The sequence below is a fragment of the Corylus avellana genome, chromosome 5, assembly GCF_965113065.1.
Source record: "Corylus avellana chromosome 5, dhCorAvel1.hap1.2, whole genome shotgun sequence".
Taxonomy (NCBI): domain Eukaryota; kingdom Viridiplantae; phylum Streptophyta; class Magnoliopsida; order Fagales; family Betulaceae; genus Corylus; species Corylus avellana.
The window spans coordinates 11860267-11879865 of NC_142494.1; the positions used below are offsets into that span (position 1 = coordinate 11860267).

A 19599-nucleotide genomic window follows, 5' to 3' on the forward strand; every position below is an offset into this window, starting at 1 on the left:
TGATTGCATGCTAATTTCACTTTGCACCTATTAGAACATATGATGTCTCAATTGTCCATTTATGAACCATTTGATTTTGGATGCCCTAATGATTGTGATGTTGTGTTTATCTTTTTTAAGCTTGCTTATAAATGAGAGCCATGCTTTGTATGAAACTTCATTCTTTCCAATAACATAGCACTGAAAATATTTGTGGGTATCATTTCTATTAAACCCTCACGAGACTTCACTCATCCACTAGGGATGCCTAGGGGTTTAGAGAGCTTGTTGCATATGCTAAATGTAATCGTCTCTCCCACGACAGAGGACTTATGTTTCATGCTTTCATGCTTTCATTTTTTTTTTCATTTTGTTTTGCTAAGAGACTAGCAAAATGTAAGTTTGGGGGTGTTTGATGAGTAACAAATATTGCATATTTGAGCCCCTTAATTTACATTTGTTAATCCTCTAGTTGTGTCTTAATCTAATATTTTGTGTTAGATCTGTGTTTTTAGTGTTTTGTAGGTTACTAAAGGAAAACTACGCCTTTAAAGGGAAAAAATGCAAAGTTTGGAAGAAAGCACACTTTGAGAAGACCTATATGATGTAGTTAAGTTGAACCAAATCAAGGACATAATTAAATCGAAATTTCTCTAATTTGAGTCAAAATCAGATTGGATTAAATTTCAGCTAACTCAAAATTATACAATTTCTTGTGAAATAGGATTTGCCTATTTCGGACGTTTGCTATGCCAAAATTGTCCCGCAATAAAAGAACGTAAATCTAGACAAATCCTATTCCGATTTGTACTAGGATTGCTTCCTAATTTGACTAGAAGATTGAAGCACGATTTTTCTGGGATTCCTATGGCTTCTAAGGTTGTTTGCTCCCTATAAATAGACCCCAAAAGCTTCAGAAAAAGAGAGGTTGCCAAGAACGAAATTCCACAACTTTTCTCCCTTTTAGTTTAGTTACTCAATTCTCAACTGAGGTTGATGATGAAGCCTCATCAACGAAGAGCAACATTGTATTCATGTAAGTCAATGTTATCCAATTTTATTGAGTTTTTATATTCAATTGTTTTACTTCTAATCAATTTGTTGAGTGATTCTTGGATATCATTTGTGATTCAATGATATATTTGATGATTTAGGATAATTTCACATGATTGATTGCTTGGTTTTTTATTCATAAAAAATTTGGATATCCCTTGTGATTTGTTCTACAAATACATCTGATGTTTGATTTAATTTGGATATCTTGTTGTGATTTACGGATACACTTGATGATTTAAATTAAATTGGATTTCTTTTGTGATTTGGGTTAAAGAATAGATACATGGGATGGTTTTGATTAACGTTTTGAAGCGAAAGTAAAACATACCTAAGATTTTATTGTGAGAACTTTGGATAATATTGATGAACATGAGATGTGTTGCTATGATTTGGTGAGTATGGATTCCACAACCTTAGTACTTTATCTTTTGATTATTTTTATTTTATTTAGTTTATGTTTTCTTTTTATTGCAAAACCCAAAATCAAATCTTTTTTTTGGAACTAGGTTAGGATTTAATTAGTTTAGATATATATTTTGTTTTCAAAAACACAATTTCCTGTGGGATCGACCTCGCACTTGCAACACTATACTGCAAAACAATTCGTGCACTTGCGAGTACATTAAAATTTTCACAACAAAAGTTTAGTACTGCTTTTCACCTGCAGACAGATGGTCAATCAACGCAAACTAACCAAATTCTTGAGGACATGTTACAGGCTTGCGTATTAGACTTCAAGGGTAGTTGGATTCAGTACCTACCTTTGATTGAGTTTGCCTATAACAACAATTACCAAGCAACTATTGGAATGTCACCTTATGAAGCACTTTTTGGATGTAAGCATCAGTCGCCCCTATAATGGGACAACATCGGTGAGAGACTAACGTTGGGGCCTGAATTGATTCAAGATACTCACGACAAAGCTCTTACCATCAAACAGAGGATGAGTGTAGCCTAGAGTCGGCAGAATAGTTATGCAGATAATCGGAGACGTTAGTTGGAGTTTGAAGTGGGGGATCATGTATTCCTGAAGATATCACCCATGAGGGGAGTGATGCGATTTCGAAAGAATGGGAAGCTCAGCCCCGGATTTATTGGACCTTTTGAGATCCCTCAAAGGATGGGGAGACTAGCATACAGAGTTGCCTTACCCCCAGATTTAGTAGGGACGCATGATGTTTTTCATGTCTCAATGTTAAGGAAGTACATTGCTAACCCCGACGTGGTTGTGGAATACGATCCATCGGAGATCCAGGAAGGACTGACATACACTGAGGAGCCGGTGAAGATCATGGACAGAAAGGAGGAAGCACTACGTACCAAGACGATTCCCATCGTTAAGGTACTAAAGCATCATAGGAGGCAGAGCAGGACATGCGGAATAGTTATCCGCATTTATTTGAGACTTGATTTGTATGACTCTTTTTTTAAAAGATTATACTTGGACAGTATACCTGTTTCTGTTTTTGGATAATGGAATAGTTGACTAAGAAAGAGTTTGCTTTCCTCTACAGGGTTATGACACCAATGCGAGTTGATCCAAATTGCATGTCGAACTACTCATTCTGTGAGTTGATAGACTTGGGTGTCGAGATTGATGAGGACTAGTACAGTGTGGGCAACATCGAGTATGATGCTCTAGACAATTTATGAGGTGATTTTCCGCATTTGTTTGAGGACAAAGTAGTGCCAATTGGTAAGAGGGAGGAGATAGCCCAAGAACCTACTGAGCATGATATCGATGATATTAAGGACGAGAGGTAAAACTTCACCCCTTTTTAGTGCTGTTCTTTTGCTATTTTATCTTAAAATTTCAAGGATGAAATTTTTATGAGGGGAGAATGTAGTGACCCAAATAATTAACAAGGCTTAGACTGCTTGATTAGAAGGTTAATTTGGACTTTGGATCACTAGGGACAGCTAGAGGGGCACTTTTGGAATTTTGGACTTTTTGAGCTACAATACACGAACACTAACGTAGGGGACCACACAAGCGCTCACCTGGCTACAGTACACGAGCGCTCATGTGGGGACCAGGCCGAGCCCTCGTTGACTTTTTGTTGACCGTTGGTTTTTGCCCGCGTGTGCCACCTGCAACTTAAAAACCCTGGATAAACAATACACGAGCACTCGATACTATAGTACACAAGTGCTCACTGCTTTTCATAAATCCTCCTACGAAGCTCACAACTTTTCTACCCTATAAATACCCCCCTCCCACGCCCTCTGCAGCCCATTCCGACCCTGTTTCTCTAGAGAAACCGTGCTTGTTTGATTTTTTTTTAGAGTTTGTGAAGTTTGTGAGTATTCTTGGAGAAGAAGGAGGTCTTCTTGGAGAGCTTGTTGTGTTGAGGTAACCACTGCCTTTCCTTGCTTATTTCATTAGGTTATATGCTAGCTTCTTGTTTTACAGTAGCTTAGTCGTTAGCATCTAGAAGTTTAAGCTTTAATCTCGTTATAAGCTTTTCCTTTCCGTTAAACTTAATCTTGTTGCCTGGAGACTTTTTTTGGTTAGGAGGTGTTAGAAACCCTTTTTGTAGCCTTAGGACCAGTTGAGGAGGCTCGAGAAGCATTTGGACCAAATGAGGTTCTACCTGAACCTCACTGACCGAGCGCTCGCCCCTAAGGAACGAGCACTCGGCCAAAGACGTTTAGGGGAATGCCTTTTTGGTCGAGCACCCTACGACCCTTGTTTTCGAGTCTTAGGTTCGTTTTAGTTGGACTTAGGACTAGTAGTAGGTTTTCCACAGGTTTGGAGAACCCGGATCACTTGGAAAAGTACTCGGAGAATTTGTTCGACCCTAGTGAGTTCTAACTCACATAATGCTCACCATTTATTTTTCCGCATTGCATGACTATTTCGTGTACCAAACATGCATAGTTATAACTCTCATGATATACACTTTGCTGCACTATGAACTATATCATTTGTAAAAATGTGCTACTTAACAAGATAATGACAATGAGACTTGTAAAAGCATACATATAAAATACGGACAAGACTAATTGTATCGTATGACATGGTACACCGGTACGTACGGGATAACGACCATGGGCTTATTATACATGTTAACCTTATGCTCAAATGTGTGTGTTGTTATATGGGCCTTCGTGACCGGGGCAACCTTAACGAGCGGTCTCTATACGACATACATCATTAGTAGCGTAAGCCACCCAAGGTCGGACTTGGTCGAGCTGCTAGTTTTATGGACAGTAGCGTACAATAGTCGGGTCACCGGCAGTCTATTACAGGTGCCTTGGGATAGCATCAACTCTGCTGAGAAGGGGTAATATCTCGGGTACACCATACTATTGAACTATCACTGATTCTCATGATTATATCATATACTATATCTATATTGCATTCATGGATAGCTGTCATACCTAAAATGTTGCATACTTTACCAAACGGAGTTCATTACTAAGTGGCATAGGCATTATGTGCATTATTACTCACTGAGTATTTGGACTTACTCCTTTTATCTTTCTCCCTCCATTAAGTATAATTGCGCGGTTTAACTAGCGTAAAGGAGAATGCCTTCGAACCGAATCATGGTGGTTGCTCAAGACCTGATTCAAGTCATTTTTTAAGATATGGACTCGGTATGGCTGAAGTTCATGTGGGATGATAGAGGAACTAAACGAGCGGAAATGATTGAGATTGTCATCATGTTAGCATTACTCAAGATTAGGCATTGATCTTGTTATCTTATTTCCAGACATTTATCTTTTGGTCTGTAATATATATTTTGATGACGGATCTATTTATGTGATGGTGTTTATCTTTATTCTAGTGATTATAATTATTGTATTTAGTTATTGCTTTCTATTCCTATACTTTAAAGTCTTCTGCTGTATTCTTTCGTTTAGAAGAGGTTAAGATCCATTAGTCTTGTCCTGTGAGGGATAAGGCTAGGAGGCGAACCATGGAGTCAATTACCAGTTAATGGATTTCCACGGGGTGTTACACTTGGCCAACCACAAATCCGCCGGGGGTGGTCGCACAACTCCCAGAGCACATTAGGGGTCACCCCAAGGTGCTCTGGGGTGGTCACACCAACCCCAGGTACTCAAGTGGGTGGCCAGCCAACCACTGCAAATTCAACCTTTTCTGTTTTTTTAATTATTTTAGTTTTAATTTGAGTTTTTAAAAAAGAAATAAATAATGTGGGTGTTTTTTGTTATTATGGTTCAATTCTAATTAGAACAGACACGTTGTAACCAAATTAAAGAATAGGAATAAGTGATTATTTCATTCCACACTCTTCTATTCACAATAGTATCTATTACTTTTCCTAATGGAATACGCATTCCACAAACCAAATGAAGCCTTACTTCCACTTCTTTACACAATTTTTTCACTCACAAGTGGCTTTTAAAACTACCGTTGAATTAAAATCCAATAAAAATTCATCTCATATTCAATGGTGATTTTAAAAGTGACATGTGGATGTGAAAAAATTGTGTAATCAAGTGGGAGTAAGTGTAGCGTTATTCTTTGTTCAAGGGAAGGAAGCATTGTGTGCCGAATTGCTCGCTATGGCAAGCAATCATCGAAAACATGGAGGTGACCATGTAATACAAATCTTGAGTAGAACTCACCCTTGAAAACTGGCTTGAAAGGGAAGGGTGCCCAAATAGGTCACCTCTTCCATGACTTAATTACAAAGCCGCAACCCATTCGATCACATACTTGACAAACTGCGCTCGATCCCATACTCTACGTGATGGCTATAGCATACCAAATTATATAAATTTTAGGTAAAATTCACCCATGAAAACCAACTTGCAAGGAAAGGGTGCCCAATAGCTTATATATACGCATCGTTAATATTAGACTCGGGACCTATTTGGGATTGCGTTAGAGAGGCTTAAAAAGTACTTTTAGTACTTAAAAAGTTGTGCCAAACAAAAACTGGCATGTTTAGTAAAAAATTTCAAAAATACTTTTTTGACTTTTTTACTCTAAAAATGGCCAAAATCCAATTTTAGTTAAAGCTTAAAATAAAGCTTTTGCCCAAAAAAAAAAAAAGTTTTTTTGACTTAAAAACTATTTCTCAAATACAATCTTAAACATACTCTTAACCTATGTCGGACACTAGGATCGTAACACCCTAGAGAACATTTGGGAAGGGAAAAAACACAGCCATAGTAGAAGAGAATTTATATTGGCCAAATCTTCAAAGGATGTTGCTCGATATATGCAAAGGTGCAGAATTTGTCATAAGGCTAAAAGGCCGTTCACAAAATACTGGTCGTTAGACTCCATTACATATTCTTAGGTATTACAAAAGTTCAACATTTTTCCTTCCCTTTTTCGGATTCAAGTTAATGAGTAAAGGATGCAATGCTAAAAGTAGAAGAACGCAAATTACACATTACATTCTGAAGTCTGACCATAACAAGAGCAATGAAAGATAAAACAGGAATTCATAACGAAAATTTTTTTAGTTGAAAATATTAGGCGTCCTCAGACTTTATGATGTTCCAAAAAGAAACAAATTTACTTCAAATTTGTCTGTTCTTTGCTTCCAAGCACCACGGCGCAAATCCATTTCCCATAATAGGGTCCTATAAGAATAGAGTGCTCTCAATTTCAAATGAAATTGATAATATTCATTTTATGGTTAAGATTTTAAAGTTGGTACATTTAATAATATACATTAAGTCAATGTTGACATGTTCAATTGAAACGACCAACAAATACTTGTGGGGCATCACATTGTTGGGTATGAGTTATTGTCTGCGAAGTTCAAAATAAAAAAGATAAGTTAACAAAAAATTTCAAAATCAGTGTAACATTAGCATTCATGTTGTGTCAAGTTCTTCAACAATTATAAGATATTATAAAATCTTATTGGAAGCCTAATATGAACAAGATCAAGGAAAATTTATCTAGAAAGGGATATTTCAGAATTGCAAAGAAGTCATTATCGATAACCACCTTCACCACAAAATACCACTTACTATTCCCCCCCACCCCCCCCCAAAAAAAAAAAAAAAAACTGAAACTAAATAAAACGCAAATTGTTAAAGTCAAAGTCTCAAAAGTCATTGCCATTGTTTTGTTGTGATCTCAAGAAGATGGTAACCATATATGCATTGATGTTCATAGTGATGTTAAACACTACACAGAGACCCGTCAGCTTAACACTAAGAGAAACATACTTCAACAGAATTAAGAAAAATATGAGACAACATATGCATATGCACACACACAAATGGGCGCACACAGAGATGTTCTACACTACGGTTGCGGAATGGAGGGAGGGAAAGGGAAATAGTAGGGATGAAGCAGTCCACTACACCTGGTGATTTGGTTGAACAGGGACGAACGAGGGAGGAATGACTGTGACAAAGTGGAAAGAGATACTTCCTTTGTCTCTTAATCCACCACTAGCATTGGCACAAATACCAGAGTCGATCACCAATTAGATAATAAAAGAAGAAATACAATATGTTGGATGGTGTGAACCCAATAAGCAAACAAAATGATACTTCCATGCATCAGAAAATTTACCAATGACAGCATCATCAGACTAAGATCAAGTATATTCACAATACATTGGTAGGTAACTCAATATTTCAACAGACATAAAAGCAGAAACATGAGTCCATAACATCTGATGATACTCAAAGCTATTAGATATAGTAACAAATAAATCAAAATGCTGACAAACATACAAATTTTACTGGCTTATAAACAGCATGCACCAAAAGGTGCAGACATACATGCTCATGTCAGTAACTAATCAAGTGTCCATCTCTCACTACTGAGTATTCCACCCCCTTCCCCTTTTTTTTCCTCCGCCACTGACTTGTATGCATAAGAACCTTAAAAGGGGTGCTGGCCGCAGAGTATGTGACAGCAACCAGGCTTCCTATCCCAGAGATTGTGAGTGCAACAAGATGCTTCTCTTGAATCGGAAAAAGAAGAGGAGGGGAAAAAACATGACTCAGGTAGTGGAAAGTTATCAATAGAATTTGATGCCAGCGTACTACCCATTGTCACTATATGTATCCTTTTGCTTGACCTAGGGCCACTGATACAATATAAAAGCCAATTCCCTTTGTGCTTCTAATGCGGGACCACCACCTTCACTTGTGGAATGTTGAATTAAACCACAGCACTGCTATCCATGAACTAACTTTTGTTGCTCATAACCACAATCATTTTAAAAGTGAGCAACATGAGGATCTCAGAAGACTCTAACTTGATATGCTCCTTATCAAAATCACAACTTCTTTATCCTGAGGACAAAGCAGAAATGCTGGAGCAAATTACTAGCAACACAACTCAACAGGAGGGGCAAACCTGCTTCGGCCAGACAAATTTTCTATATTTAGTCCTTTTGTCACAAGAAATGTGGTATTATGTTCTAAAGGGAAATGTATAATGGCTACTCTGGCTAGTGTACAGTTTCAGGGGTGTTGGCCGTATTGTTGATGTGAAATTAGGGGTTCCAATACTATTAGAGTATAAATGGCGCAAAAGCCAAGGCAAACAGAAGGGCAAAGCTTATCTTTCCAAGTGACTGCCAATGATGGTAGGATGGTAGAGTAAGATAATGTCACACCAGCAAATTGGTAATGGAACCAGGAGTATAAGTGAAAAAAAAGAATATTAGAGATGAATAGTCTATTCTTTTAGCATGGCTACAAGTGTCTCAAACAGGAAATAATGCATCCATCCTAACAAACAAATGCCCATGTTAAACTTTGGGTTCAACTTTGTGTTGGAATAAAATAAAGTTTCATTTTTAGATACCATTGTAGAAAATCCAGTCTATACACCATAAAATCAAAGCAATTTGACAAAGATCCACACAAAGAAAGGTATGAAAGAATCCATAAAATGACTAAAGTCAACAATGAAAAAAGAATTGATACTAACCCGCAGAACAGATAAAGCTGTGTCCAGTCAATATGTACCAACAACTTCAGACTTCCAATGTGCTCATGTCACAAGGAATGAAGTATTATTGATGACAATTCCATGACCCTCTAAGATGAAGGCAACAATTTTATTCCAAAATGCAAGTCGGTAATAAATATCCCGTTTTCGTCTAAATAAGCATCAGTACTTCAAAAACATATAATGAAAAAAAAAATAATAAAAATAAAAAAATACAAAACAAAACTACACTATTTGATCATGCACATTTTATTCCATGTAATGCTTGCTGCGAGCCTTTTCTAAGAGAACTAACTAGTTCTGCAAAATATCCTCCTTTTCCACAATACTAATTCTATTAACGGGCAAATATTGCATTCATAAAATTTAAAAAACAAAAACAAAAATCATGAAGAATATTCTTAATACACTGCATTAGCGGACCATAATCCCCAAAGCTGTAAAATATCAAAAATTCCACAAACAATAGAAGCCAACCCCCAGAAGGAATAAAAAACACTCCCCTAAAACAAATACCAAACATTAACAAGTAAATAGTAACAAGAATTTTCACATTTTGGAACTAATGACTGAAAAATAACACCTACAAAAACAAAAACAAAAAAACTCACACCCATTACAAAACATGAACCGAGTTACCGAGAGATGAGAGTATATGCAAGAGCTCTCTCTCACCGGACCACCTGGCGCGCTTAATCTTTTGAAACTGGACCTGCGTTTCCAACAAGAGTTGCATTCTTTGGCACTCCAAATCCTTTGCGAATTGCATTCTCTGCTTCTCCAACTCTATCATCTGCCTCTGCTTCGCCCCCTCCACTCTCTCGTATATCTCCCCCACCCTCTCTATCGCCTGCGCCAATTCCCTGTACCCAACCTCCCTTTCCCCTCCTTTCCTATTGCTCCCTCCGCTCCACCTCCACCTGTCCGAGCCCGACTCCTCTGCCATCGACGCCGCCGGACGTTTCTTAGTTCGGGGACCCACCGGCACCGGCGAGGAGAGCGTCCACGGCGGAGAATCCTCCGGCAGGGTTTCTCGGTGAGCTCCGGCGGCCAGCGGCGAGGGTTTGAAGAAGGTGGATCCTACCAGGGCGTCGAGGGAGGCGAAGAAGGGCCACTCGCTGGCGTAGTCGCCGCCCGACTCGGAAACCCTAGCCTTCTCGATCTTGTACTTCTTTTTGAGCGTGTCGATGCGGTTCTTACACTGAACATCGGAGCGGCGGGACTTGGCTCCGTCGCGGCCGTGGCGGGCGTTGACTGCGGCGGCGACCTGCTGCCAGTGCCTCTGACGGAGATTGCCGCGGTTGAGCTCCAGGTGACGGTCGCCCCAGGCCTCGATGAGAGTGTGCGTGGCGTCCTCGCTCCAACAGTCCTCGCGGCCCGGGAATACGGTGTGTGACGGCCGTGGCACGGAGCCCATGGGAGGTGAGTGCGTGTGTTTTATGAATTTTACGGAGCGGGCAGCGAGCGCGGCGTGAGGGCGGTGAGATGCATGTGTGAGAAAGAGAGACACAAAAAAGCAGCTGAGAGTTTTATATAATGACGCCGAGCGTGAGGTTCAGGGCGGAGATTACCACTTGCCGCTTGCTTCATCCGTTTATAATTCTAACCCGTTTAATGTCAAAATTGGCACCCTAATTTAACGGGCTTGGCTTTGCTAAGGCATAAAGGCCCGCTTGAGCTTAGATCCCAATTAAAATGGAGGATTCATTTAGTTGTTTTAAGAGGGTATTTTTGTCCAAGAAAAAAAGTAAAATGACAAAATTGTCCTCAAAAATACTAACAGAGTATCTCATTTGACATGGGGTTGTAACATGGAGCCCTAGTGATGTCATTTTTAAGGTTTAGAGTTCACACAGCTTTAAAAGATTTTTCATATAAGTTGCAAATAAGCATGTTTATCATATTAAATAGTCATGCCATAAAGTAATCTAAAAATAACAGGTATCTATGTGAGTTTACTCACTGGAACTGCAAGGCTCCTCCACAAAACCTTCCAAGGTCTCCCAAATCTTGAAATCATTGAAAGAATCACTAATCGGAGCTAGATTTAAGCTAATACGTCATAAACCTTGAGCTAAGGGCAAAATAGTCTTTCTACCAAACCATCGATCATTTGTTTATCAAGGCCGTCCGATCAACTAAGCAACTAAACGATCGATTATTTACTAGAAATGCCATTATGCCTCTAGATCCATCTAATCCGTGTTCTAAACATAACTAATGGTCCAATCATGAATATATATTAACACCGACCTAATAGAAAACACAACCTCCAAAATCATCCATGCTTGTTAAGCGAATCAAAACCTCAATCCATTCTCTAAACAATCATGGATCTAAATTTAATCATATAAATTTACTTCCATTCATATAAACAGAAACTTAAATACTCATAATATCTCAAATAACCCATAGTAATACATATCAAGACTATCTAACCATCAACCCATCAATAACTTCATGGAAACCAACCTAGATATTAAAATCTACTCAACCTCATGCAAATCTAAGATTAAAAAGCTAATATAGTATAAGTGAAACAAGATTAAGTAGAGAGATTACCACCTCTTGAGTGGAAACCCATAAGATCCATTTTCTCTCTATTCCTCTCTCCCTTCTCTTTCACTCTAAAAGTTCCAAAGATTGAGAAAATAATATCAAGATAAAAGTAGAGAGAGAGGGATCACTGTGTGTTTGGTGTTGTAGTGGGCTGCTCCTTTTATAGATGCAGCAGAGTGTGTGAGTCATTGTGGAACTTTTACTTGACTTGATTTTTGGGATCTTCCTCGTAACCACCTTTTGAAATGTGATATGAAGATTCTTTGACCGCATCTAGTTGTTGGACTTAGATTGGGTTTGTTTGGAGAGATTCTGACTTTCTTTATTGTTGGACACATGTAGTTTGTTTGAACCGAATGATCTTGGTGGATTTGTTTAAGTCGATATGCCTTAGCGCCTCCTTTGCTTCGTGGGCCTTTGGCCTCAAGGTGGGGCGTTCAGGCCTCTTGGCGCTTGTGTAGGTGTGGGGCATTCCTTGGGCCTGTGAGGCAAATGGGGCTTTCTTTGGGCCTATGAGGCAAAGCCCATTGTCACACCAGTAGCTTGACATTCCCTTGGGTCACGGTAATGGCCCAATGAGAATTAATTTCTTTTATCTGCACCAGAAATGTTCCCTTGTTTTTTGCAACTCTTGTATATATTTCTTTGAATTCTATCCAAGCATGTTCTGCCAAATTCGGGTAAAATTCTTGCACTAATTACTCTGTTTTTTATTTTCATTTTGGGAGAAGAGTTTGTGCGTTTGGTGCTAGCAGGCCCAAGAAGATACTTCGTACATAATCTGAAGATGGCGATTTGGTATGTAGGCATACTCATGCATTGTTTGAGTAGTACAAGGTTTAAAATTGTTAGGTTTAGTTTGGCCTTATTTAATGATCAAAACATATGTTTGTATTTTCCCATTCTTCCTCAAGTGTCGGGGTGAAGATTTGATGTTTGTTAAGAGTTTTTTACCTTCCCTGTTGGATGGGGCGTCAAACGAGCTCGTGACAGCACTGAAGGAGTGCTCTCTGGTTTCCCATCAAGAACCCCGTCAGGATGGGACATGTAACGGGGAGTTTCTATTTCCTTATCAGAAGTCGCGTCTGAACGGGACATGTAACGAGAGGCTATTGGTTCCTTGTCAGGAACCTTGTCAGAACGGGACAAGTGACGAGAGCATTTCTCGTCAGGAACCTTGTTAAAACGGGACAAGGGGCGAGAGCATTTCTCCTTAAGAACCTCGTCAGAACGAGACAAGTGACGAGAGCAAAATTGAAGCCTCTATTTTTTCGTCAACAACCCCGTCAGGACGGGACATATAACGGGATAAAAGTTGGACTCCCTAGTTTCCCGTCAGCTGATGCGTTATGACGGGCTCATGACAAGTATCTAGATCTACTTTTTTACTCTTTGTGTTTTAACAAGGATTAACTCCTGTTATGACGGGAATGGCTCAAAATATCAGATTTTAGCCTTCCTGTCCTGACGGAAGAAAATCCTCGTTAAGACGAAAAGTGATGAGTGCCGAATATTGCATATTTGGGCTCCTTAATTTATAGTTGCTAAGCCATATTATTTTATGATGTTTTGGTTAGTTTTGGTGTCTTAGTGTTTTGCAGGCTGTTGAGAGAAACTTGTGGTCTTAATGTGAAAATTGCAAAGAAGCGGGAAAAAGTGCAATTCTGGAAGTCGAGATCAAGCGCATGGCACCCATGCTTGAGCGCAGCACCGCCTAAGCCTAAACAAGTAGCGCCCAAGCGCTGCCCCGCAAGAGTCCTAAAGCACGCCTGAGTACGCTTGAGCGCACCTAGTGTGCAATCGAGCACACTCAGGCTGACTTGGCAGTGCCGAAGCCTAATTCTTTAGTATTTATATCATTCTTTTCTTTGTAAACAGACCAAAGGGGCGCTGTTCAGTCCATATTTTTTACTTTTTGTCCTTTTTGAGCTTTGAATTCGTTTCTCCTTGTATGTTTGTTAATTTTTATGTTAGCAATTCATCTCATTAGGCTTTTTGTAATCATGAGAGGCTTTAATATTTATATCATTGCACTCTCGTTATTTTGTTCATACAATTCCGATTCTTAATAAAAGTGTTGTTTTATTCCAATTCAATTAGTTGATTAATCTCTTTTAATTGAATGTTGTGATTGTTATGTGTTAAATGTTGGATATTCGATGTGTTTCATCCAACAGATACATCAAATCATTTCATTGAAATTGGATATCCATTGTGATTTGTAAATCAAACGGATACATTGGATAATTTGATTTCAATGGGGTATTCGTTGTGATTTTTTTAATGGTTGGATTCATTGAATGTTTTAATATATATATATATATATATATATATATATATATATAAGAAACATAGAACAACACATAGGGCATTATTGTTTGTCAGTTGTATAAGAAAAATACGAGACTATGTTGTTTTGATTTGGAAAAATGAATTACGAAACCTTAGTGTTTTTATCATTTGATTTAATTCATCTTTTTGCAAGAAAAATCACTCAAAATTGGGACTAGGTTAAAATTAAATTGATTTAGATAGAAATTTATTTACACGAACACAATTCCCTATGGATTCGACCTTGCACTTGCAGAAGCTATATTGCAAACGACTCGTGCACTTGCGAGTACATTTAAAACTCACAACAAGTTTTTGGCCATTGCTGGGGAATTGTTTTTTGTTTGTGAAAATTAATTTTTGTCATAATTGATTTTATATTTCTACTAGTTTAGTTAGATTTTTTTTTCTTTTTTAATTTTTGCAAATTTATTTTTATTTTATTTGTTTCTATGTTATTATATAATAATAATAAAAAAAAAGAAGTTTGGGTTGTTTTTGGTTTCAGATTTTGCAGTCTCGGACGAACGTACCAGGTGTAGTACGCTTGAGTGCACCTCAGCACACTCGAGCGCACTCGAGCACAAGGCAGCAAGGTGAGCGCATCTGCGCTCGACCCTTCGACACTTGCGCTCAAGCACACTGCACACGCATGCTCGAGCGCAAGCCATTGCCACTCGAGCGTACAAGCAGCACCTCTGACGGACAATTGCACGCCTGTGCTCGATCCTGCTCCACCTGCACACCTCCGCAGACAGTATCAGCAGACTGGCAGAAGCTAAGTAAAAAAATTTTGCCATTTTTTTTTGGGTCCATTTTGTGAGTATTTTGTTTTCTATTTTTGCATTTACTTTCTATTTTGATTTTCTTAATTTTGTGATTATTTTGTGTTTGTTAGTTTTATTTATTTTAGTATTTTTTGTTTGGTGTATGCTTGGTCGGAGATCCTTGAACTGAGAGATTATACCTTTAGATCCCAAAATAGAAAGAACTGCTAGGAGAAATCGTAGACCACCTATTGTGTAACACCCCTGCTCCAAGTGGTATGTTATTGTCCACTTTGGGCCAATCCCGCACGGTTTTATTATTGGGTTTACCCCCAAAAGCCCTCATACCATTTAGAGAGAGTATATTCCATATAAACACTTCATCTTTTCCATGCCCAGGCAATGTGGGACGTCACAATCACCCCCCTCTTAGGACCCAGCGTCCTCGCTGGCGACCCTCATGGGCTTGTGCACGCTCCCCCCATCTCAGGCTGGGCTATGGCTCTGATACCATATGTAACGACCCAGAGAAAAGCGCTAGCCACATCTGCGCTATCACCCCATAAGGACTAGTCAATTTGAAGCTTCCCTAAAATTCATTATAAAGCCTAGGAAAGAAGTCGATCACTTGAAAGAATGGAAAACTCTCGCATGCAATCATTTAAAAGGATGGAGGCTCACCTCAAGCAAATATCAGACATACTTAAAAAAAAAAAAAAAAAGAGCGCCAAAGTCAGTTGGTGGCCAATCCTAATGAGCACTACATGGAGGAAGAGTGCACCTACTATCATGAGCAAGCTGTCACATTGAGGAGTGAAGAGGTGGCTGAAAATCAAGTGGAAGAGGGGAAGGAGGAGCAAACCGAAGTTCCACAAAAGCCACATCAGGGAAGAGAAGAAAGCACTAAGATTTTTTCACCATTAGCTCTTATTCCTGAAACACCAAGAGGCCAAGAGAGAAGTCTGTTAGAGCTACCACATGAGCAAATTGAGGACATCAAGATAGAGAAGCTCTCTGAGTTTTCTTCCTACTTTCTTCCAGTTCATGATTCCCCACCGGATGAGAAACTGTTTGAGAAAACTCAAAGTGGTCCTCCCCGATCTACAAACACTCAGAAGCATCTTGCAACAGAAAAAAATCATTCCCTTTGATGCAAGAGAAGGAAAGATTGATGCTTCAAGTTTAAAGTACCACAGTCTGGCTGAAGACGTTAAACTTAGTGCTCATGGGAGACACCCCATATATAGTTTATCCTTTTATTTTGTTTTAGTGTGTTTCACTTAACCTTTTTGTTTATCTTTAGTTGTTTTGTTCTTCTTACTTGTTTTCATGTTTTTCTTATTCTGTAGGGACAAGTGTGTTTTGATTCAAGTTTGGGGGTGTGCTATGAGCCATGCTCTTCCAGACGGTGTTGTCCATCTCCCAGGTAAATTCTTCCTTGTTTTAGATACATTGGGGACAATGTGTCATTTAAATTTGGGGGTATGGAAACACTCTACAGACACTTTGTCCCATTTTCATGTTATTTGTTTTATTTGTTTATTTGTGAAAATATATATGCATAATCATGTTTGTCTTAAAATTTTGGTTGATCTTAAAAATTGTGATTTGATTTCATTGGTGAGTTTAAAATTTTGAACACATGATCTGATGATAGAATTTGTTAAGTTTGATTACTTGCTTACGATAGTTAAGAATTCACATGTTTGATCTGATCTACACAAGCACATTAGCACATAATTTGTGGGGTATGACATGAAGTCTGATGTGTATGTTTCTATGTCTTGGGTGAAACTGGATAATTTATTAGATGGATACTTTGGCATATAAAATAAAATAAAATAAAAATTGATCATTGATAAGCTTTTCAATAACTGGACCTCTTGCCTCAAAGCATTGAGTGTTCATGTCAAAAGGTGAAGAATTTTGATTTGGTTAAAGTCATGGTTAATTTGGTTCCATAGCCTTTTTTACTCAAGTTAGTAAGTCCTAGGGGTGTCTCTATACCTAATGCCCTAAAACCATCTGGTTTAGGAGTCATTGACTTAACACTCATTACATGGATCAATTAGAAAACTTAAGGGAACCAAACATTGCACAACCTGACAAAAAAGAAAATATATATATATATATATATATATATATATATATATATATATATATATATATGCCATTGTTGTTCATTCTAATAGGGATTTCAATGAACTCTGAGATATGGAGACATTGCACATTGGAAATGCTTTGAAGCTTTATATTTATGTGCTAATTCACTTTACATTATTTCGAACTTGTGATGTCTTAGCATGTCTTTTGTAAGTAATTGAATTTTAAAAGTTCAATTCATTGTGAAGATGGAGTTTATCTTTTTAAGCTTGTTAATGAATGAAAATCATGGTTTTGAGTGATACCTTAATTTTTGGATAACATGGACTCTTGCATAATGTTTGTGGGTAACATTCCAAGAAAACCCTTACGAGACTTCACTCGTCCTCTAGGAAATTCCTAGGGGTTTAAAAAGCTTGTTGCATATGCTAAATGCAATCGTGCATCCCACGAAAGATCGATTTATCCTTTTGTTTTTTTGTTTTTTCATTTTGTTTTTAGTTTCATATTGCTAAGGGTCTAGCAATATGTAAGTTTGGGGGTGTGTTAAGTGCCAAAATATTCATATTTTAGCCCTTAAACTTATATGTGTTAATTCCTTAAGTATGGTTAATTTGTGCTATTTTAGTTCTTTTATGTGTTTTTCGTGCTTTTGTAGGCTTTTGGAAGATAAGGAAGTAAATCCGAAAGATTTGGGCTCAAAGAGAAAAATTGGGAAAAATTGGAGTCCCTGGCAGTGCGATCAAGCGCAGGGAACCTGCGATCGAGTGCACTACCAGAGAAGACAAGCAGCGATGCAGCATCTGCTATCGAGCGCCGCACACATAGGATCGATTGCAGTCCTGCGATCGAGCGCATTTACTAGTGTAACAAGGGCTTCTACAGCCCTATAAATAGACCTCTAAACCTTGATAATAGTAATTGGAGGCTACCTTTCGGTTCTTTCTTTCCCTTTTCTTTTTTAGTTTTTTTTTTTTAATTATGTGTAACTAACTATTAAGGAGGGCTAGATTGAAGCCCTAATTATGTTTATTTAATATTTCAATATTAGCACCTTTGTGATAAACATATTGTGTTGCTTAACTTGATTAATTCATGTTTTCTTGAATTCCTCATATGTATGTGATTGCCCATTATATGCATGTGGTATGGATTAGTTAATTAAATCAATTTGGATGACCGAGTCCTGGGTTTAATAAGAGTAACCAAAGAAATCCACTCTGGATTCTTGGGTTAATCAACATAGAAAACCGGGAGTATACATTCATGCCCTAGGTTCCGTGTGTTTGTCGATTTTCATAGATTTATGCTTTCTTAAAAAACAACTTAGTATACACCCATGCTAAATCCTTTGAGAAAGAAAAGAGTTAGAGTATACACCCATGCCTAACTTATTGCTTAGGGAAATCAATAGCTTAAGGAGTATACAACCATGCCATTAAGTTGGCAACCATTAAGTATTCATAGTATGATTGGATTATTGGCATATTGTTATATTATCTAAGCATAATTAGTGGTGGATACAAAGCCCTACCTTTACCTTTACTTATCTTTATATCTTTTTATTTCTTTTTCGTAATATCAATTTAGTGACAACTTGATATTTTTAATCAATTCTAAATAAAATCAACAATCTCCATGAGATCGATCTCGTACTTGCTGCACTCAACTATCGTTTGATCTTGTGCACTTGCGAGTTAAAATGTACTAAATATTATCTATTAATTTATGTAGTATTTGGCACAACAACTAGTTGAATCATCTGAGTCTTCCACATATGACTCACCATCAACATCTGCAGATCACTGGAACCTTGAGCGATGGCTGAAATTGCCATGTACACAACCTTCTTCCCTTTTTGGTCATTAGATTCATTCGACTCTGATTCATCACTCAATGATTCATTCATGGCATTTTCCCATGCATTCTTCAGGTTTCCATAGTCACCCCTAATGTGACCAAATCCTTGACACTCATAGCATTAAGGAAAATATTTTCTCTTCTCTCTAAATGAATTATCTCTTGAATCCCTCTGAGATTTTCCTTTAGATAGCAACTCCGAAAATCTTCATCCAGTTATTTTAACGTTCTTCAGGTACTCTTGAAAGTTCTTGGTTAGCATAGCTATTGGTTTAGAATTAAAGGACTCATCATCACTGGATTCCTCATGTACCACTTCATTTTCCTTCTTGGAGGTTTTCAAAGCAACGCTCTTTGCTTTTGGAGAGAATCTCCTACTCTCACAGGTTATTAGAGATCCTACCAATTCATCTTCATCCAGTAGTTCAACATCCTTGCTTTCTCCAACCACAGTTATCTTAGGATCAAAACGAGAAGGAAGTGATCGAAAAAAATTTTTCCACCACCTTAACTTCAGTAATTCTCTCACCAAGCCCTCGCATAGAGTTCACAATCTCACTTAATTTAGTGTGAAATTCACCAAAGGTTTTATCTTCCTTTATGTTCACTATCTCAAACCGAGATGTCAACACTTGAAGTTTGGCCTTCCTCGCCCCTTTTGAAACTTCATGGGTTTTCTCATGAATATCCCAAGCTTCCTTCGAGGTCTCACACAGAGTGATTCATCGAAACTCATCTAGAGACACAATTGAAGATCCAACTTAACTCTCGATTATTCTAGTTGCTCTTTATCGTATCTTCTTTACTCTCCTTGTCAAAATACCATCCAAGTTATCAAACCCTTTTTCAACAGCAATCCATATATTGTCATTAAGCCCTTTCAACTAGGCTCTCATACGGACATTCGAATGAGCATAGTCATTCCCATTAAAAATGGGAGGGGCATTAGAAGATAAAGTATTCGGCTCCATACCATGGAGGTCAATGAACACACTCAAGACATAAGTCAAAAACTACACGAACCCGCTC

General features: G+C 38.1%; 1 protein-coding gene and 1 pseudogene across 1 annotated transcript; one reads left to right on the forward strand and one right to left on the reverse strand.

Moving 5' to 3' along the window:
* Window positions 1-1978: 1978 nt before the first annotated feature.
* LOC132181840 (uncharacterized) lies at window positions 1979-2445 on the forward strand (annotated as a pseudogene).
* A 6889-nt stretch (window positions 2446-9334) lies between these two features.
* Window positions 9335-10573, reverse strand: LOC132182974 (trihelix transcription factor ENAP2). Its single transcript, XM_059596350.2, has one exon. It carries the CDS (start codon window positions 10365-10367, stop codon window positions 9567-9569), a length of 801 nt encoding a protein of 266 aa, XP_059452333.2. The 5' UTR covers window positions 10368-10573; the 3' UTR covers window positions 9335-9566.
* Between the last annotated feature and the right edge of the window lie 9026 nt (window positions 10574-19599).

Bases quoted from the DNA above. Each gene is read 5' to 3' on its own strand.
- LOC132182974 (XM_059596350.2), bottom strand. From the start codon at position 10,367: ATGGGCTCCGTGCCACGGCCGTCACACACCGTATTCCCGGGCCGCGAG.